Consider the following 16,047-nt stretch of genomic DNA (forward strand, 5'->3'; position numbering starts at 1 on the left):
CCACCATATTGTTTTTCCCTTGGAGCCATGGACTGAGACCTCCGAAGCTATGATCCCAAATAAACCTCTCCTCTAAGTTGCAGGTGTTAGACATTGTGTCCCAGCAATGAGGAAAGTGACAAAAACAGTGAGGAACCATGAGCTCTGAGTTCATCCCAGTGGGGTTAGCATCCACCAAAACTTTAGCTCCTCAGTGCCCAGATGTTTGGCAGAGAAGCAAACTGACAGAAAACTTGGCCATGGTTATGTCCCCACTCCAGGGCCACAGGGTGAGTGCAGGATTAACTGTGACGCAGTTCAGCAAATACGCATCAAGTGGCCCCTACATGTGCCCAAGGCAGGTGGCAAGGCACCAGAAGGGAACAGGGCAGAGATGCTGCCCTAGGGAGTTGGGAAGAGTTCGGGGCTCCGCCTTCCTAGTGGAACCACTGTTCAACTGGCAAAACTATTGAAACAAAAACCACAACACACCATTTAAAAGTCACTGGAAATTGTCCGGAGGGCATGGAGTAAATGGAAAAACACTTCCAAGAAAAACTTTGTAGACCTCTGTAAGAACAGGGCCAGTGCTGGCATGGAAATGGCACATCCGGCCCTGTCTCCCTCCCAGCTCCGTGTGGCAGGAGCTCTACCCTAGGGAGTGTGATCAAGACAGGGCTCCCTTGACCCCCCGGGCCTATTCTGGGGTCACAGTTCACCCCAGGAAGGGCAGGCTGTCCACATCCCCTACCCATCCATTCCATGTCGGTGGAGCACCGCCCTGGGCAGGCACAGCCTTCTCCCGCCCAATTCTTCTTCCTAGAGTGCGATTCTGTCCTTCGGCCTCGACTGCTCTCAATCTAGCCCCTGCAGGAGGGATGTTGCACACTAGGAGAAGGTGGGTCGGCTTCCTTCCTTCTGACACTCCTACAGGACAGTTGTCCCTCCAGGAGAAGCAGGCCTGTCTCGGCTTCAGCGTGGAGGAAAGAGGGTCTTCTGGGACAAAGAGGCCCTCAGGGACAGGGCCCTGCACAGCTGTGCTGGAGGACACTGACTTGGTTTGGAACAGAGCCTGGGGAAGTCCATGGCCTGGGGCGCTGTTGAACAAGGGAGATGGAATAGTGAAGCCATCCTGGGCTAGTAGCTCCAAGAGGCTAGTAGCAACAAGTGGAGCTGTAGACCTGCCCGAACCTTAACCAAGAGAACCAGAGAGAGAGGCGGCTGAGAAGAGCCCTCCTGGGGGCACACGCATCGCTGGAGGGCAGAGAGCACAGCCACTGGACGCTCAGGAGCTGTCCTGCAATGGTATCACAGTCTGTGTACTTTACAATGTGCCCGTATCATTTAATAATGACTTCAAGAAGTGCTCATGTCAGTGCACCTCATTTGAAAACAATACAAGGCATCTTCTTCATTGTTTTTTCAGATCAGCTGGAATGCTTCCCGGACATCTTCAGTAAGAAGCTATCTCCATGTATGAACGAAGTGACAGAGACAAGACACCAGCCGCCACCTGGCAGGCTCCTGTGATTCCCTTCCGCTGACCAGCGTCCACCTCACGCTCCCAGTGTCCAGTGGTTTGGCGATCAGAGGTCAAGGTCTAAGGAAGGAAGTTCAGGAGCTCAGAGGTCGGAGGCAACTCATCAGGTGTGCAAATTCTTCATAGATTAGTAACATTTTTCTTTTTAGTTCATCATTAGTGAGGAGAGAGTGTTTTCCTTTTTCTCTTCTGGTGAGGTAATGTCATGATTTCACACACGCCTCTTAATTGGAGCTCCCTCCCTTCCGCAGAAACGAATGGAGCCTTTTCCAGGTCAGATCTGTGCTTAGTCATCTGAACATAAGTCCCTTCCTCTTCCCTTAATCTTTCCCAGGCTGGATTTCGTCTTTGAAACAATAGGAAATGACAAGCTCTATTTTTCTTTTCTTGAAAGCACTCGTTTCATGGAGTCATGTGCTTGGAACAGAGAAAGTATGGGGAATTCATGTGTACCCCAGTCGGAAGTGACTAGCTTTCCTCTCTTTGTTCTGCCTAGTCCCTGCAGTCTGAGCTCACGATATCGCAGGTGGTTCGTTTAAAAGCAGGAAGGCAGCATTTATATCTCAAGATAAATTCCCGATTGGATTTTCTGTTGGAGCCATCAGAAAGAAATGCAATTAGGCAGTGAGCAATCTTGAAGTAAAGACTGGGAACCTTTCAAAAAAAAGGACTCTGCTGGAAATAATAATTTGTCAGGCTTTTGACATCTATTTGCAACCATGATATTAATTGCATCTTGAAACATTCATAGGACTCTGTCCCAGGAATAACTTTCTAAGAACATCATTTTTAGTTTCTCTGACAGAATTAAAGTGTAATTTGGTAACTTCCAGGATGTCAAGATTAAATTGGTAATGATCAGCCATCTTTCCTTTAATTAAAAAAATTTAACTGGCACATAAACATTGTATATATTAATGGGATGTGATGTCATATTTCAATACATGTATACACTGTGTAATGTTTAAATCAGGGTAAACATATCAATCTCTTCTGACACATACTATTTCTTTATGAAGACATTCGGAATCCTATCTTCTGGCTTTTGGGGCTATATAGAAAAGAACATCATCGCTATGTATAGTCACCCTATTGTACAATAGCACCCCAGAAATCCTTGCCCCCGTCTGACTATACCTTGGTACCCACTGAGCAACATTTCTTCTCCCTCCTTCCTGCTCTCCCTGGCCTCTGGTGACCCCCATTCCACCCTCAGCTTCTACAAGATCAGCATTTCACATTCCATCTGTGCGTGAGATCGTGTGATACTTGCCTTCTGTGCTTCCTAAAACAAGGAATGGTTCCTGTTCCCAGTGTCAGAGGCCAAGGTTTGAGCCCATTCCTGGCTGTGAGTCCCTTAACCTGCTCTCAACATTGCGCCCCGCAGGAAGACGGAGGGATGCTGTCTAGGTGGGAAATACAGTCCTATAGCCGGGCCTCCAGCAAGGGCCAGAGCCTGAGATTCAGACCCGCCTCCTGGTGCCCCTCACCCTTGTCCCCTTACCTCCTGAGGAACCTCGAATTCAGCTGTTCCCCGTTCCCCAACCTGCCTCGCCTGTGCCTACCGCTGGTCCACTGCTTTTGGAGACGCTGCTCATTTTGTGAGGGTCGCTTTGGGTACGGGCTCTGTGAGCCTCTCAAGCCCAGTAGGTGGAATCCATCTCTCTGCGCCCACAGGGCTGCATGGTTTGGTCATTTATTGTCATTTTTAGTCTGTCTCATGAACCCAAACCTTTGAAGCATTAAGAAAAGGGTTTCTTTTGCACCTGCTGAGGGCTCAGGAAAGAGATGCAAGGGACTGAGGGGAAGAAGAGGAGGGCAGAAGGTGCCGCTCTGTGGGTGACTCTGATCAAGGAAGTGGGAGGCAGCCCCCCGCATGAGAAATCAGTCCTGAGGCCCCCCTGGCCTCTCCCTGGGCACGAATTAGCCTGTGGGTTGGGAGAAATGGACCCTCTAGGCTCTCCCTGCTGTCACAGTCTTCTCAGGAGACAGAGGAAAGTGAGTTGACAGCAACAGTGAGGCCCCCGGGAATGCTGGTGGCAGCTGTGGCAGCAGGACAAGTGGCCAAGCTGTGTGTCGCAGAGGAAGAGGGAACTGCAGGTGGTGTGTGGCCAGGCAAGAGAGGGACTCAGCTCCTGAGGCTGCGGCTCTGTGGGGGCCAGGGCCCACCAAGGTGACGCTGGGCCCTGTGTGATGAGGCCAGGGCCCGTGGGGGAGTCCCCAGGACGGTGAGCAGAGGTGGGGCTGGGGACTCCTCGTCCTGTGCCTGGGACCTTGTATCCGGGTAGACCCTTGGGGGATGGGGCAGGGGTGATATCCGCTCTACTTTATCACAGGGAGTCGGGCTGGTGTCTTTGTGTCCACCCAGCAGACCCATCCTCACCACCCAGGACTGGTTGGGTGGCTACTGAGCACTGGAAATGTGACCGGTGAAACCGAGCAGCTGACTTTTAAGCTGAATTTTTTTATGTGTGGTGCTGAAGATTGAATCTCAGTCCTCACGCATGCTAGGCAAGCTCTACTACAGAGCTAGGCCCCGCTGACAGGCTTAGGCTCAGACCTAGGTACCTGCATGTCTCCAGTGGCCTCATACTGGACAGTTCAGCCCTGGACTGCCAACATCTACGACTACACGCCCACCTCAGCCTTTCTTCAAGGAGCCTAGCGCTGTGCCCACCAGAGATGCCTGTTGACTTGAAGTTCTTAAAAGGATGCCGAGGCCCCTGTGTCATTAGCTGACTTTCCCAGTTCCCCCTTACATGGCTGAGGGGTATGGTGGCCCCTTCTGCCCCCTTTCTAGCTGTGGCCCAGGGCATGTAGTTGGATAGTTGAGGGTTTAATCTCTGAAGCCACCATGCAGTCTTGGGGTGGAGTTTGGCCAACTCTGCATTGGTGGGCAGGCTTACAATGGGCTTCAGAGACCCAAATGACTGAAGTCCCGGGCTGTAAGTTCCCTGCCAGTGCTGGGCTGGGCCTCTGAGCTCTGGATGGAGCCTTCACCACGGAGCTGGCTGCAGAATCCAAGGAAGTTCAGGCGCTGACACCCTCTGCTGAGCTCTGCTGACAGTTATTCTCCCCACCCCCAAACTCTTCTCTGTAGCAAGGTGTGGGGATCCTGCTTTGTTCTTTCCCTCCCCGACTTGTGCATGTGACACCTCTGAGTCCTGTAAGATGCCCTTGGCATAGTCCAGATGGTGCAGCCTCAGACACACTGTAGACTGGACGCCACCTCTCAGGAGGAAGAATCCCTTGGCGATGACGGCTTACATGTATTGCTGCTCTTCTTATGTGCAAAGCATTGTCACTCCCACCACCACCAGGAAGGAGACATTATTACTCTGCCATTTTACAGAGGAGGACACTGAGGCACAGATGGTCACCCAAGACGAAAGTAGGAGCATATCAGAGCAGAAGCTGGGAAGCAAGAGCAACCCAGAGCCCAGGGTGGTTGACACCAGTTTTCTGGGGACCTGGGGTGAGGGACAGGCAGTGGGGTGAAAAATTTAGGCTGGTGGCGCTTTTCAGGAGGGCTTGTCCTCAACGGCGACAATGCAGGCTTCTAGGGGATTCACGGAACCCCAGAGAAAGAAGATAAGAGGTGCGCTGCTGGTATGGTTTGGATATAGTTTGTTTCTAAAAATTCATGTACTGGAGATCTGGTCCCTAATGTAACTGTGCTGAGAGCAGTTAGGGCTTTAAGAGGTGATTAAGTCCTGAGGACCCCACCCTTGTGAAGGGGTTAATGTAGTTCCCTGGACAGAGAGCCAGTTCTGATAAAAGGAGTTTGGCTTCCTCAGCTTTCTTTTGTTTTCTCTCTCTCTCCACATCACCTCTCTCCCACAAGCGCCCGCTTCTCCTTCTGTTTTTCCACCATGCACCAGAAACCAATGCTAGCACTGTGCTCTTGGACCTCCAGATCCAGGAGCCAAAATCTATTTCTATTCTTTATAAAATTTGCAGTTCTAGGTATTTTGTTAAGCAACAAAAATGGGCTCTGACGCTTGCTGGGAGTTCTCAGCATCAGGCTTAGGTTGCTCAGATGACCTGGAGGAGGAAGAGGCTTCCAGTGACTCATGAGGGGTGCGGTTGGAGAGGGGGTCTCGTGGGTGCCCTTTTCCCAGGACTCCCCAGATGTCAGGCTGATAGCTGACTTCCTGACACCTCTTTCTAGAGAGGAGGGTCCCTGAGGTTTCTTTGGTGGGCTGCCCTAGCAGTGTTGGCCAACAGAGCCTGGCGGTACACTCAGGCACGGACCCTCCCAGTGGACACCTTAAGCCATGTCCTCAGTCATTCTTCCAGTCAGGATTTGTTGAGTGAGTGCTGTCTAGAGAAATCCTTGTAAGAAAATGGGAAGGGGCCTTTCTGTGAGGAAGAAAATAGGCAAGGACCGTCTATGTACACTCACCCCTCAAGGCAGCTGGGTTCCTGGTTTGGAAAATTGGACCTCCTGAGCACCAGCCTCATGTGCTGCAGTTCTTGTGATCAACAGTGGGGCTGCCTGGCAGGCTCCCCAAGGCCTACTTGGTCCTGAGGTCTGCCCTGCTTGTCTCTGAGGCAGCAACAAATGTCATGCCTGCTACACAGCACCGGCAGCCCCTCCAACAAGCTCTGGTGAATCTAGATGAGCCGAGCTTCACAGCAGGAGGCTCACGTCTTGAAAGTCAGCATTGGCAGCAAGCAACCGAGGCAGCGTCATGCGCAAACCTTGCAGCAAGAGCTGGCTATTTTTCACAGGACTTCGGAGACCCACAGCTTGGAAACAGCAGATACCCACAGATGCACACAACCATGGAGAAGCAGTAGCCTATGTGTGCCCCAGGCTCCCTGAGAGGATTCTGCCCAGGGCCTTCCTCCCAGCCCCCATGGCCCACTGGCAACCACTCATCCAAATCAGGTTTGGTCATTTTCCTCCTGGGCTTCGTGCCCATCCAAACACAATCTCAGCAGGACCCTTCAGGCTCCTTCCCTGAGAAGAGCATGGCATTCTTTTTAGGGCTTAGAAAATGCAAACAAATAATTCACTGTATTTGTTCAGGCCAAGGACTGTGTCCTGCTTTGGTGGGCCTGTTGTCCAGCTGCCTTGGTAGGATCCCTGAGAGGGAGGGATATGCACATCCATGTGTGTGTGCATGTGTGTGTGTGTGTGTGTGTGTGTGTGTGTGTGTTAGGGGTGGTAAGGAGACGCTGATAAGGGAAAGCCACTGTAGAATGCAAGACAAGCTTTATGGCTAACATCAGTGTGGCACAGCATTTTATCCAAGTGGCAACCACCTTCTGCTGCCATGTTCTCCTTAGTTCGAAGACAAGTCATCAGACTGATGGATTCATGGTCCCAAAGCCAGAGAAGACACAGCTTAGGAACTGAAAACAGAGACTGGAAGAGGCCATGCTGAGAGCTGGGAAAATTTCCAAATGCTTCCGACTGGGCTCAGGGATATAAAAGGTCAGGATTCTCTTTGATTTGAACAAAATCATTATGAAGAAGTTGGACAGTGGAATTCACATCATTCTCTACTATGATAATAGAATTGATTTCTCTCTGATGGCTGATTTAAACTTCTCTCTATCCCCTCACGCTGTGGAGAGCTTTCAGGTACTTTGAAGTCCTTCAGTATTTCAGTCTCTGCCCAAATACCCCACTGTCCATGCGATGCCCATCTTGACTAGTTCCTACCCTCCTGGCTGCTAGGGTTAGTGTAAGGTGAGCTCACACTGACATCCTGACTCATCTTGGCTTCCTTTTTCCTCCACTGAATGGGAGCCACAGGATTTCTCTCCAAGTCTCTCCATCCAAGTCTGTCTGTAGTTATTTTATGCAGAATTTCACCGCTGACAAAACACTGCCCATGAATGTTCACAGTAGCACTATTCACAACAGCCAAAACCACCCCCCAAATTGTGGACTATCTGGACAAGAGAATATGACTCAGCCACCAAAAGGTGTGACGTATTGACACATGCTGCAACATAGAGGAACCTTGAAGACATTTATGAACTGAAATGAAGCAGCCATAAAACCCTACATGGTGTGTGGTTCCATTGAATAGATTCAGACCAGGTAAGTTCATAGAGAAAGCAGGTGCTTGCTGAAGGATTGAGGGATGGAAAACCAGGAAACGACTGTTCAGTGGGTGCAGGGTTTTCTTTCAGAGCGATGGAAATATTTCAGAACTAGATCGAGATGGTGATGGGATAAAACTGTGAATGGACCAGGTGCCACTGACTTTAAACTTGTGTTAATTTTGTTATGTGACTTTCAGTTTCACTTAAGAAAAAATATTGAAGACCTCTTCTCAATTTGAGCAGTGGGGCTTCCTCCGTCCCACTCACCCTCTGTATTCTAGGGACTGGTCCCTCACCCTGATGGTCTGTGGCCTGAACAAGATGCTTTCTCTATGTCATTACTGCTTCCTCACTGCTCAGGACTGAGTCAGCTCCAGCCCTTTCTAGCTGTGTGCGGGGCCCCAGTACTTAACCTGGGCCTTCAGCCTTCAGCCTCCTCGTCCATATGATTTCCAGAGTTGATGGGTGAATGAAATGAGATGAGGCAAGGAAAGCTCTTTCATAGCAGACAAGTTAGATATAACACAATCATTTTTATACTCTAAGCCTCACTGGGACCAAAAAGCAGAAACATCTTTTTATATGGTACTTCACAGCCGTAAGCCTCCTGTCCACCAGGGGGAGCCCTCAAAAGGAGCCCACCACCAGTTCTAACCGGAATCTGTTTCCTGGAACCCCTCTTTCTTCTGCTGCTCCACTGGTCCCTCTGCCCTCTGGTTGATGGCTTTTGGCACCAGAAGCTCTGCAGTTTTAAACTCACGCCACAGTTGACAACGTCTTTCTGGGCCATACTTTTTACAAAAATAGGTTGCAGGGCAAATCCAAATACAGCCTGCTGCCTGATTCTGTACACCTCTCAAGCTAATTTTTTTTTCATTCTTAGATGGTTGATTTCAAAAAGAAGAAACATGTGACATGCAAGAGTTAAATAAAATTCATATTTCAGTATTTATGTATAAAGTTCTGTTGGAACACAGCCACATTCATTGCATGTTATCTATGGCTTCTTTTGAACTACAATGGCTGAGCTGAGTAGTTTTGACAGAAACAATAATGACCTACAATACCTAAAAAGTTTTGTCATCTTTTCCTTTTAAAAAATTGGTTGTTGTTGTTGATATCTACTCTAAACAAATAAAGTTAGGAATCAAAATCACTCATGACATCATATTTGACTTCATGACTCGTGTCCTGAGTATCAGCATATTTTTATGGCAATCTGTGGGTCTTCTTTCATCTGTAAAATGGGGAAAATAGTACTGTCTGATGAAGTTAGTGTGAGGACTGAATGACTTAGTACATGATAAACACCTAGGACAGTGCCTGGAATTATAAGTGCTCAGGAACTGTGAATTCTAGTTATGTATAGAGTTGTTAATGTATAGACATGAATTCAAATAAGTACAGAACAAAAGGAGTTCTTCTCTCTTAATTTATTTTGGGATGTGCTGTAAACAGTTTGAAATGTCCCTCTGACAGCTTTCTGGCTTCACCAGTCTTGGGTGACATGACAAACTCTCCTTCATAGAAGGTACAAGTGAAACAGACCTGGAGGGACATGGATCCTTCCCTCTTCAGAAAGTGTGATCACGTGAAGATGCACCTGGTTGTCAGTAGAACTGGCCCATGTTTCTCGGAGGTGAGGTGTCCAGACCACTGTTCATCCATATTTCCTGAATGATTTGCTCCCTGCGCTCAATCCTTTCTGCCAGCTCTGCAGCCTCTATGGAACTGTAGGCTGGATACGAAGTCCTACGTAACCCTGGTAGTTCCCCTGGAAATTCAGAGTCAGAGGAGTCCTCCTCCTGCCCGTCATCCTCACTGTCCTCCTCAGCCTTGTCACTTCCTGGCACCAGGTGCTCCCTTCCCAGCTGCAGCTCCCGGAAGTCTTTGGTGCAGGACACTCTGATGACTAAGGCACACAATGTGAGGGCCAGGCCGATGCAGACGCTGGACACAAATAGCAGAGCGGCTCTCTCAGGGTGGGCTGTGGGAGAAAGAGAACATGTCAGGAGCTGGAAGGAGTGTCAGTCTTTACCAGTCCAAATCTCACAGGACCAGTCCTAGACAGCATCTTTGGAACCATCCACACTTAACTGATTCTATCCTCCAGTGATTAAAGTTTTTAATCATAGTCAATAGATGCATGCATATGAGAGGACACACAGGAGAGGGACACATAGAAGCCAGATCTCCCTTTGTTTAAACTCAGAGCAGTTGTGGTCTACATAAAAAATGGCCCCCAAAGCCTCATGGGCCACATCTAAAATGGCTCCCAAAATCCCACATATTTGGAAGGTGATTGGGTAGGAGAGGCTGGTCACTGGAGGGGGGTGTGTGTGTGACCTGGATGGTATCTCCCTCCCACTTCCTCCCTTCACTCTCTGCTTCCTGGCCACCATGACATAAGCAGTTTTCCTCCAGGCCCTTCTACCATGCCTTCCTGTTGTGGAGCTAGCCAACCATGGACTGTAACCGTGAGCCAAAATAAACCTCCTTTCCTTTAAATTGTGGGTGTCAGGCAATTTTTCGAGGAACAAGAAAGGGATGGACACAGAGCTCATTCCTGTGAAGTTCTTACAATACTCCCTGACATGTAGTAAGTGTTCAATCAAGTCTTAGCTATTAGTAGCAGTAGTTGATTATGCACAATTAATTTATGTATGAAGTATGTATCTGAACTTTCCCCACTTTGGTATTGGGAATTGAGCCCAAGCCCTCAACACATGCTAGGCAAGTGCTCTACCACTGACCGACATCTCCAGTACTCACATTTCCTTTGTGGTACTGGCAATAGGGCCCAGGGCTGCCTCTCTACTTCTTTTTATTTTTTGAGAAAGGGTTTTGTTGTTGTTGTTTTGTTTTATTTTTTGAGATAGGTTCTTGCTATGCAGTTCAGGCTGGCCTTGAACTCCTGCCTCAGCCTCCCAAGTGCTGGAATTACAGCTGTGTGCCACTATACCTGGTCAATTCCCTCCTATTCTAGATCAGTTGACAAACTTGCTCAGTAAATGACCAGATAGTAACTATTTTGGGCTTTATGGGCCACTTGGTCTCTGCTGCAAATATTCACCTCTGCTGTTGTAATGCAGAAGCAGCAAGAGATCTTATGTGAGGCAGAAGCCATGGCTGTGTCCCAATAAAGCTTTATTTATACATTTGGGCCACACTTTGCCAGCCTCTGATACAGATGCTCAATCTGAAGCCCAGAGGGAAAGCAGCTCCCTGAGCTCAGTGCAGAACCAGGACTGGAGCTCGGAAATTAAACAGTGGGGTTCTTGTGGGGTTCACTTTGGTGCCCCTGCATTTTCTCAGCAATCTCAGCTGAATGGGTCCTCCTCTAGGCACACTGTCACTCCTTTGATTCCAGGAGAATAATGGAGACTGTTGTCTTTGCAATTCCTGTCCTTCCCCAGAGGTCCAGGCTGGAGTTTCAAAACTGCTAAATTTCACACTAGTCAAGGGATCCAGCCGATGCCAATGTGGTCTTATGGGAGAGGTGGAACTGGGGCACCTTATCTTCTTGTAACTGGAAACCTCCCTGTCCACTTCCTTCTCTGCAGCTGAAGCCATTGCTGGAATGGCTGGACTCAGATGTGCTGCTCTTTGTTGTCATCACCTTCACAGGACTGTCTCATCACTTTTTGGGACACAGATGTTTGAATTCAGCATTTATCTTGCCCGGGGAAGAGACAGTGGGTTGCATTTGTAGTGCTCTTAGCAATGGTGTGCCTTTCTTAAGGGTCAGGTTTGTAAAGGGATTTGGTCAAATAGAGACATGGGTCCTCTGTGAGAGAAGCAAGGGCTGTTTCACCTCTGGAAGTGGTGGCAGATTGGAGGTGTGGATGAGGTGGCACTTGGGATGAAGTCATTAGTGTGGGACAAAAGCTCCTAAAACCCGAGGGGCTGGTCCAATAGATGGAGCTTTTCTCCTCCTCCCCTGCAGACCACAGTCCCCTCACCTCCCACTGTAGCCTGGGTGTGGTACGAGTGTCCCCGAGTTCAGGTGTTGAAATGTGATCCCTGCCGTGAGGCATTAGGAGGGTGGAACCTTAACCCGACTACTCTTTGGAGTTGGGGGCCTTTGAAAGATGATTGGGATTAGATAAGGTCTTCAGGGTGAAGCCCCAGTGATTGGTTCATGGGGCTTTATAAGAAAAGAGAACAGGTGCACACATGTGCACACACACAAACACACACACCCATGTGCACACACGCTCCGTCTCCTGCCCTGTGATGCCCCATGTGATGCCTCGGGAGTTGACCATCACTAAATTCAGGCCTTGACCTTGCACCTCTAGAACCATGAGCCCAAAGAAACCTGCCTTCCTTATAACTCACCCAGTCTGGGGTGTTGGCAACAGAAAATGAACTAAGACACTGTATTTCCCCTGCAACCCTCCTCTTTCCCTCTCACTGCCCAGCCCCCTCCTGCTGGTCCCAGTTTCTCCAGGACTTTTTTGCTCCGTGCCAGCATTTGGTGAAGTCACAACTCAACTTCTTCATCCTGGAAAACATAAACCTTGTTGGTAGCAAGGCTGTGGCATGCCGGGAGTGCTGCGGGTGGAGCAAAGTCTGGGCTATCTGCTTCCTTTTCCAGTCACTGTGGAAAGGTGAGAGCCTGCCATCCCAGTCAAGCTTCTGAGGAGCAAGGATCACCCACCCCAGCCCAACTGTCCAAGCAGTGGTGGTGTAGAGGATGGACTCGGGTTCAAATTGGCTCTGCTATGAAGTAGATTTCTTTTTGTGCTTCTTTAGTTATTTATTTTAAAGGATAATGGGATTAAATTAGTTATAATCCTTGGGATATGACACACACTGGCTAATGCAGGGTCCTCCTTTATATTTATTTGCATAATTACTTTCAATATACCTGTGCTATGATTAAGTTCCCTACAAGACCTGGACCACAATCTGTGTCCAACCTGTGTTTCCCTATCCTTAGCTCCTCTTTCCTCACTCTATTAGTCAGGTTTTTGTCACTGAGACATAATACCCCAAACCCACAACTTAGAGGGGAACAGTTTTATTTAGCTCATGCTTAGGAGATTTAGTTCATGGTCAGCTGGCTACATGGCAGAAACATCATGGCAGAAAGTCATGGCAGAGGACAGCTGCTCAACTCATGGCAGCCAGGAAGCAGAGAGAGAAGGGAAAGAGCCAGAGAAGTAAGGGCTAGACTCAGGCTCTACCTTTCAGTTCGTGCCTCCAGGGGACTTACTCCCTCCAACCAGGTCCCATCTTCTAACTGCACATTCAGCTACAACCTCATTAATGGATTAGTCCTCTGATGAGGTTAGTGCCCCATGAGCTAATCACCTTCCAAAAGCCACTCCTTTGAGCCAGGTGTTGTGGTGCACACCTGTAATCCCAGCACTTGGGAGGGTGAGGTAAGAGGATTGCTGTGAGTTTGAGGCCAGCATGGAATACATAGTAAGATCCTGTCTTGACCCTCCACCCTGAAAAAGCCCCATCTCTAAACACATGATTCTTTGGGGAACATTTTTATCTAAACCATAAAACCCATCTAAGTAACTACCACCGGAATCCCACATTCATTACTCCTTCCTTTTTTATATATTTTTGGATCTTTATATATTCCTAGAAACTTTATTATAAGAATATAATGTTATGGATAGTGTTTGGGACTTAGTCTTTTTTGTTTGTTTGTTTTTTGCTTAATATCACATTGCTGTATAATATTCCATTGCCTCGGCAGTTGTACAGTTTGTACACTCTCTGTCCTGTGGACAGGCATCTGGTTTTCTGCCAGGTTTCTGCCCCTGTGGACACTGCAGTCATGAACTTTCTTGTTGATGTCCCTGGTGTACATCTGTGAGCATTTCTCTTGGGCACTACCCTAGGAGGCAACCAGATGGGCTTTAGGGTACATGGATTTCAATTTTGGGAAATTCTGCCCAAGTGGTTTCCAGAATGGTCACAGTGTGGAAGAAGTCCTTGAGTCCTCCTCTTCTCCAACACTTGCTATGGAAAGACTAAATTTTTCAGTCACATTGGTATATAATTGTATCTTGCTATGATTTTGATTTGCATTTCCCAGATGCAAACGTGCATCTCTTCATGTGTGCATGTGGTTTCTCTTCCCAGAATGCTAGTTCATATCACTTGCACATTTGGCTTTTCTATTGTGTGGTCTGCATTTTCCTCTTACATATAAAAAGTACACATGTCTTACACAGCCTCAGTAATAATTTTTTTTATCTTTAGTTTCTCCTTTATTACTCATCCAAAGAGGCTGTAATTTTTTTTAAAATTTATATATTAATTGCTACATTTTAGGTATACAATACATTTACATTTATCATTGGGTGTTTGTACCTGAACATGAGGTATCTTGGTTCTTATTTTTTTCTCCATTACCTATGTGCCCTTCACCCCCACCACCCTTCCCTATTTACATAGACTTTGTTTCCATTTTTTTTTTTCTTTTTGCAACCACCGTGGAAATCCATAAGGAGATACCTCAAAGAACTAGGACTAGAGGTCCCAATTGGCCCTGCTATTCCCCTGCTGGGTATCTCCCCCAAAGAATTAAAAGAATCATATCACAGCGATATATGTGCACCTATGTTTATAGTGACACAATTTGTAATAGCTAAAGATTGGAAACAGCCCAAGTGCCCATCAACTGGAAACTGGATAAAGAAGATGTGGTTTTTTTATAAAATGGAGTACTACTCAGCCATAAAGAACGAGAAACTAGAGTCATTTATAGCTCAGTAATAATTTTTGACAGTATACAGTTACTATCTCCTGGTAAATGGCTTGTTTTTCACTTTTATTACAGGGCCTTTTGACCTAGTGAGTTTGTCTGAACAAATAAAATGATGAACACTGCTCTACTCCATCTCCCAGATGACAACTCATTCCCAGTCTCCTGCTTTGTCCCTTTTGTCTACCTTCTCCTTGTGGCTGCTGTAAATCTTTTCAAAAGCACACATCTGATCCTATCCCTGCCTGATTTAAAACCTGTAAATTGTCTCTCTCCTCTCATGAGCTGAAAGTCAAGTCCTGATCACAGCCTGCGATGCTTCCTGGCTCAGCTCCTGCCACCCTCCAACTCCCAAGAGGCTTCCTGTCACTCTGCTTTCCCGCACTGGCTGGTCCGTGCCTCACATGTGTTGGAGGGCTTCCCACCTTGGTGTTTTTGCACATACTCTTCCTTCAGCTTGGAATATTCTTTCTTCCTGCCTCATCTGGCCTTATCTGGCCCTGCCCTAGCCTAGCAGAGGGGATCATGGGCTGAAGCACTGGGCTTGGTGCCCTGTGGATGGGGCTCCATGGAGGATTCCATTTTCCCCTTCTCCAGGGAGGAGGTACTGGGCCCTGCTGCTCATATAGCTTCTCACTCCTAGGACCCTTGGTGCCTCTTGGCTCAGGTACAATCCTGCCACATGCTTGCTGTCTTGGGCTCACACAAATCAACCTGCCAAGGCCCAGTGGCCACAGATGGGGAGGACAGGCAGCTCTTGGCAAGTGCATAGGAACCATGCTTCCTATTCATCTGCATCCGTTCATTTGAAGTCACACAACCCCTGAATGGTAGTCAGATGGGATCTCAGAGATGAGCTAGCCCATCCCCTCCTGTTGTAATGGAGTCATTTATCCAAAGCCACCACTGGTTGGGCCCCAGGCCCAGGCCAAGGCTTCCTCCATGGACCCAGGCTTTATACAGAAAACATTTCATCTGTTTTCTAGGATCAGTTGGATCTCTTTTCCATTACATGCTCTGGAAAGAATAAAGGCATTTCTAATGTGGTTGAATGGATTCTTCACACTGTGTTTTGGTTGGTATTGTTCTAAATTAACCCTGTTCGTTACAGGCTGGAGGGAATGGCTTTCATTCAGTTTGCTCTTGGGACCGTCAGTACGGTGGCCAGTGGCTTTTAAAGCCTCTTTCAACCCTTAGATCCTGGTCTGCAGCCAATACAAGTCCTGCTCAAATTTGTTCACCTTCAGATGAGACATCCAGGAGCCAGGCAAGGGTCCCACCTCCCGGACTCTGCTGGCATTGGAAGGAGCCAGGCAGCAGCTGAGGTCAGGGTCCTCCAGGAGAAAGCAAAAGGTGTCCCAGAGCCTGGTGTGACAGCACTTAGGGAAGTGACAGTAACTTTCTGTCACAGAACCAGAGACTGGGGATCATGGGAACACATCAGAGCCCACACCTCCGTGACAAGGCAGTGCTGATCTCTGATTGTCCTCTCTGGCAGGGGATCCAGAGCTGTGACTTTGGAATGTGTGATTAAAGACATATTTGTCTGATATGTGAGAGCTGCTTTCATGTGAAACCATGATGCCCTGAGCTGTGAGCCTCGGGTTGCTCTGAGCCTGTCTCCCCAGGTCTGCCTCACCCCAGTTACCCCAGCTGTGCTTGTCACAGGGCTGAGGACACACTCAACACAGTCTCAAACAGTAGGGGCAGGGGCGGAAATGCTGGGCCACCA

The 16,047-nt window shown here is 48.2% G+C and overlaps 1 protein-coding gene across 6 annotated transcripts in view; it reads right to left on the reverse strand.

Annotated features, from left to right (window-relative positions):
* Positions 1-9,000: 9,000 nt before the first annotated feature.
* Eva1c (eva-1 homolog C) overlaps positions 9,001-16,047 on the reverse strand; it is an 88,471-nt gene continuing 81,424 nt past the window's right edge. For all 6 annotated transcript variants that reach the window (XM_004842284.4, XM_021256162.2, XM_021256157.2 and 3 more), the window contains one exon: positions 9,001-9,569. In XM_004842284.4, the coding sequence (XP_004842341.1) occupies positions 9,193-9,569 (377 nt within the window). In that variant the 3' untranslated portion in view covers positions 9,001-9,192. The remainder of the gene's footprint in view (positions 9,570-16,047) is intronic.

This window comes from Heterocephalus glaber, unplaced genomic scaffold, assembly GCF_053883595.1.
Source record: "Heterocephalus glaber isolate CG9 unplaced genomic scaffold, H.glaber_assembly_v1.0 deba00000122, whole genome shotgun sequence".
Taxonomy (NCBI): domain Eukaryota; kingdom Metazoa; phylum Chordata; class Mammalia; order Rodentia; family Bathyergidae; genus Heterocephalus; species Heterocephalus glaber.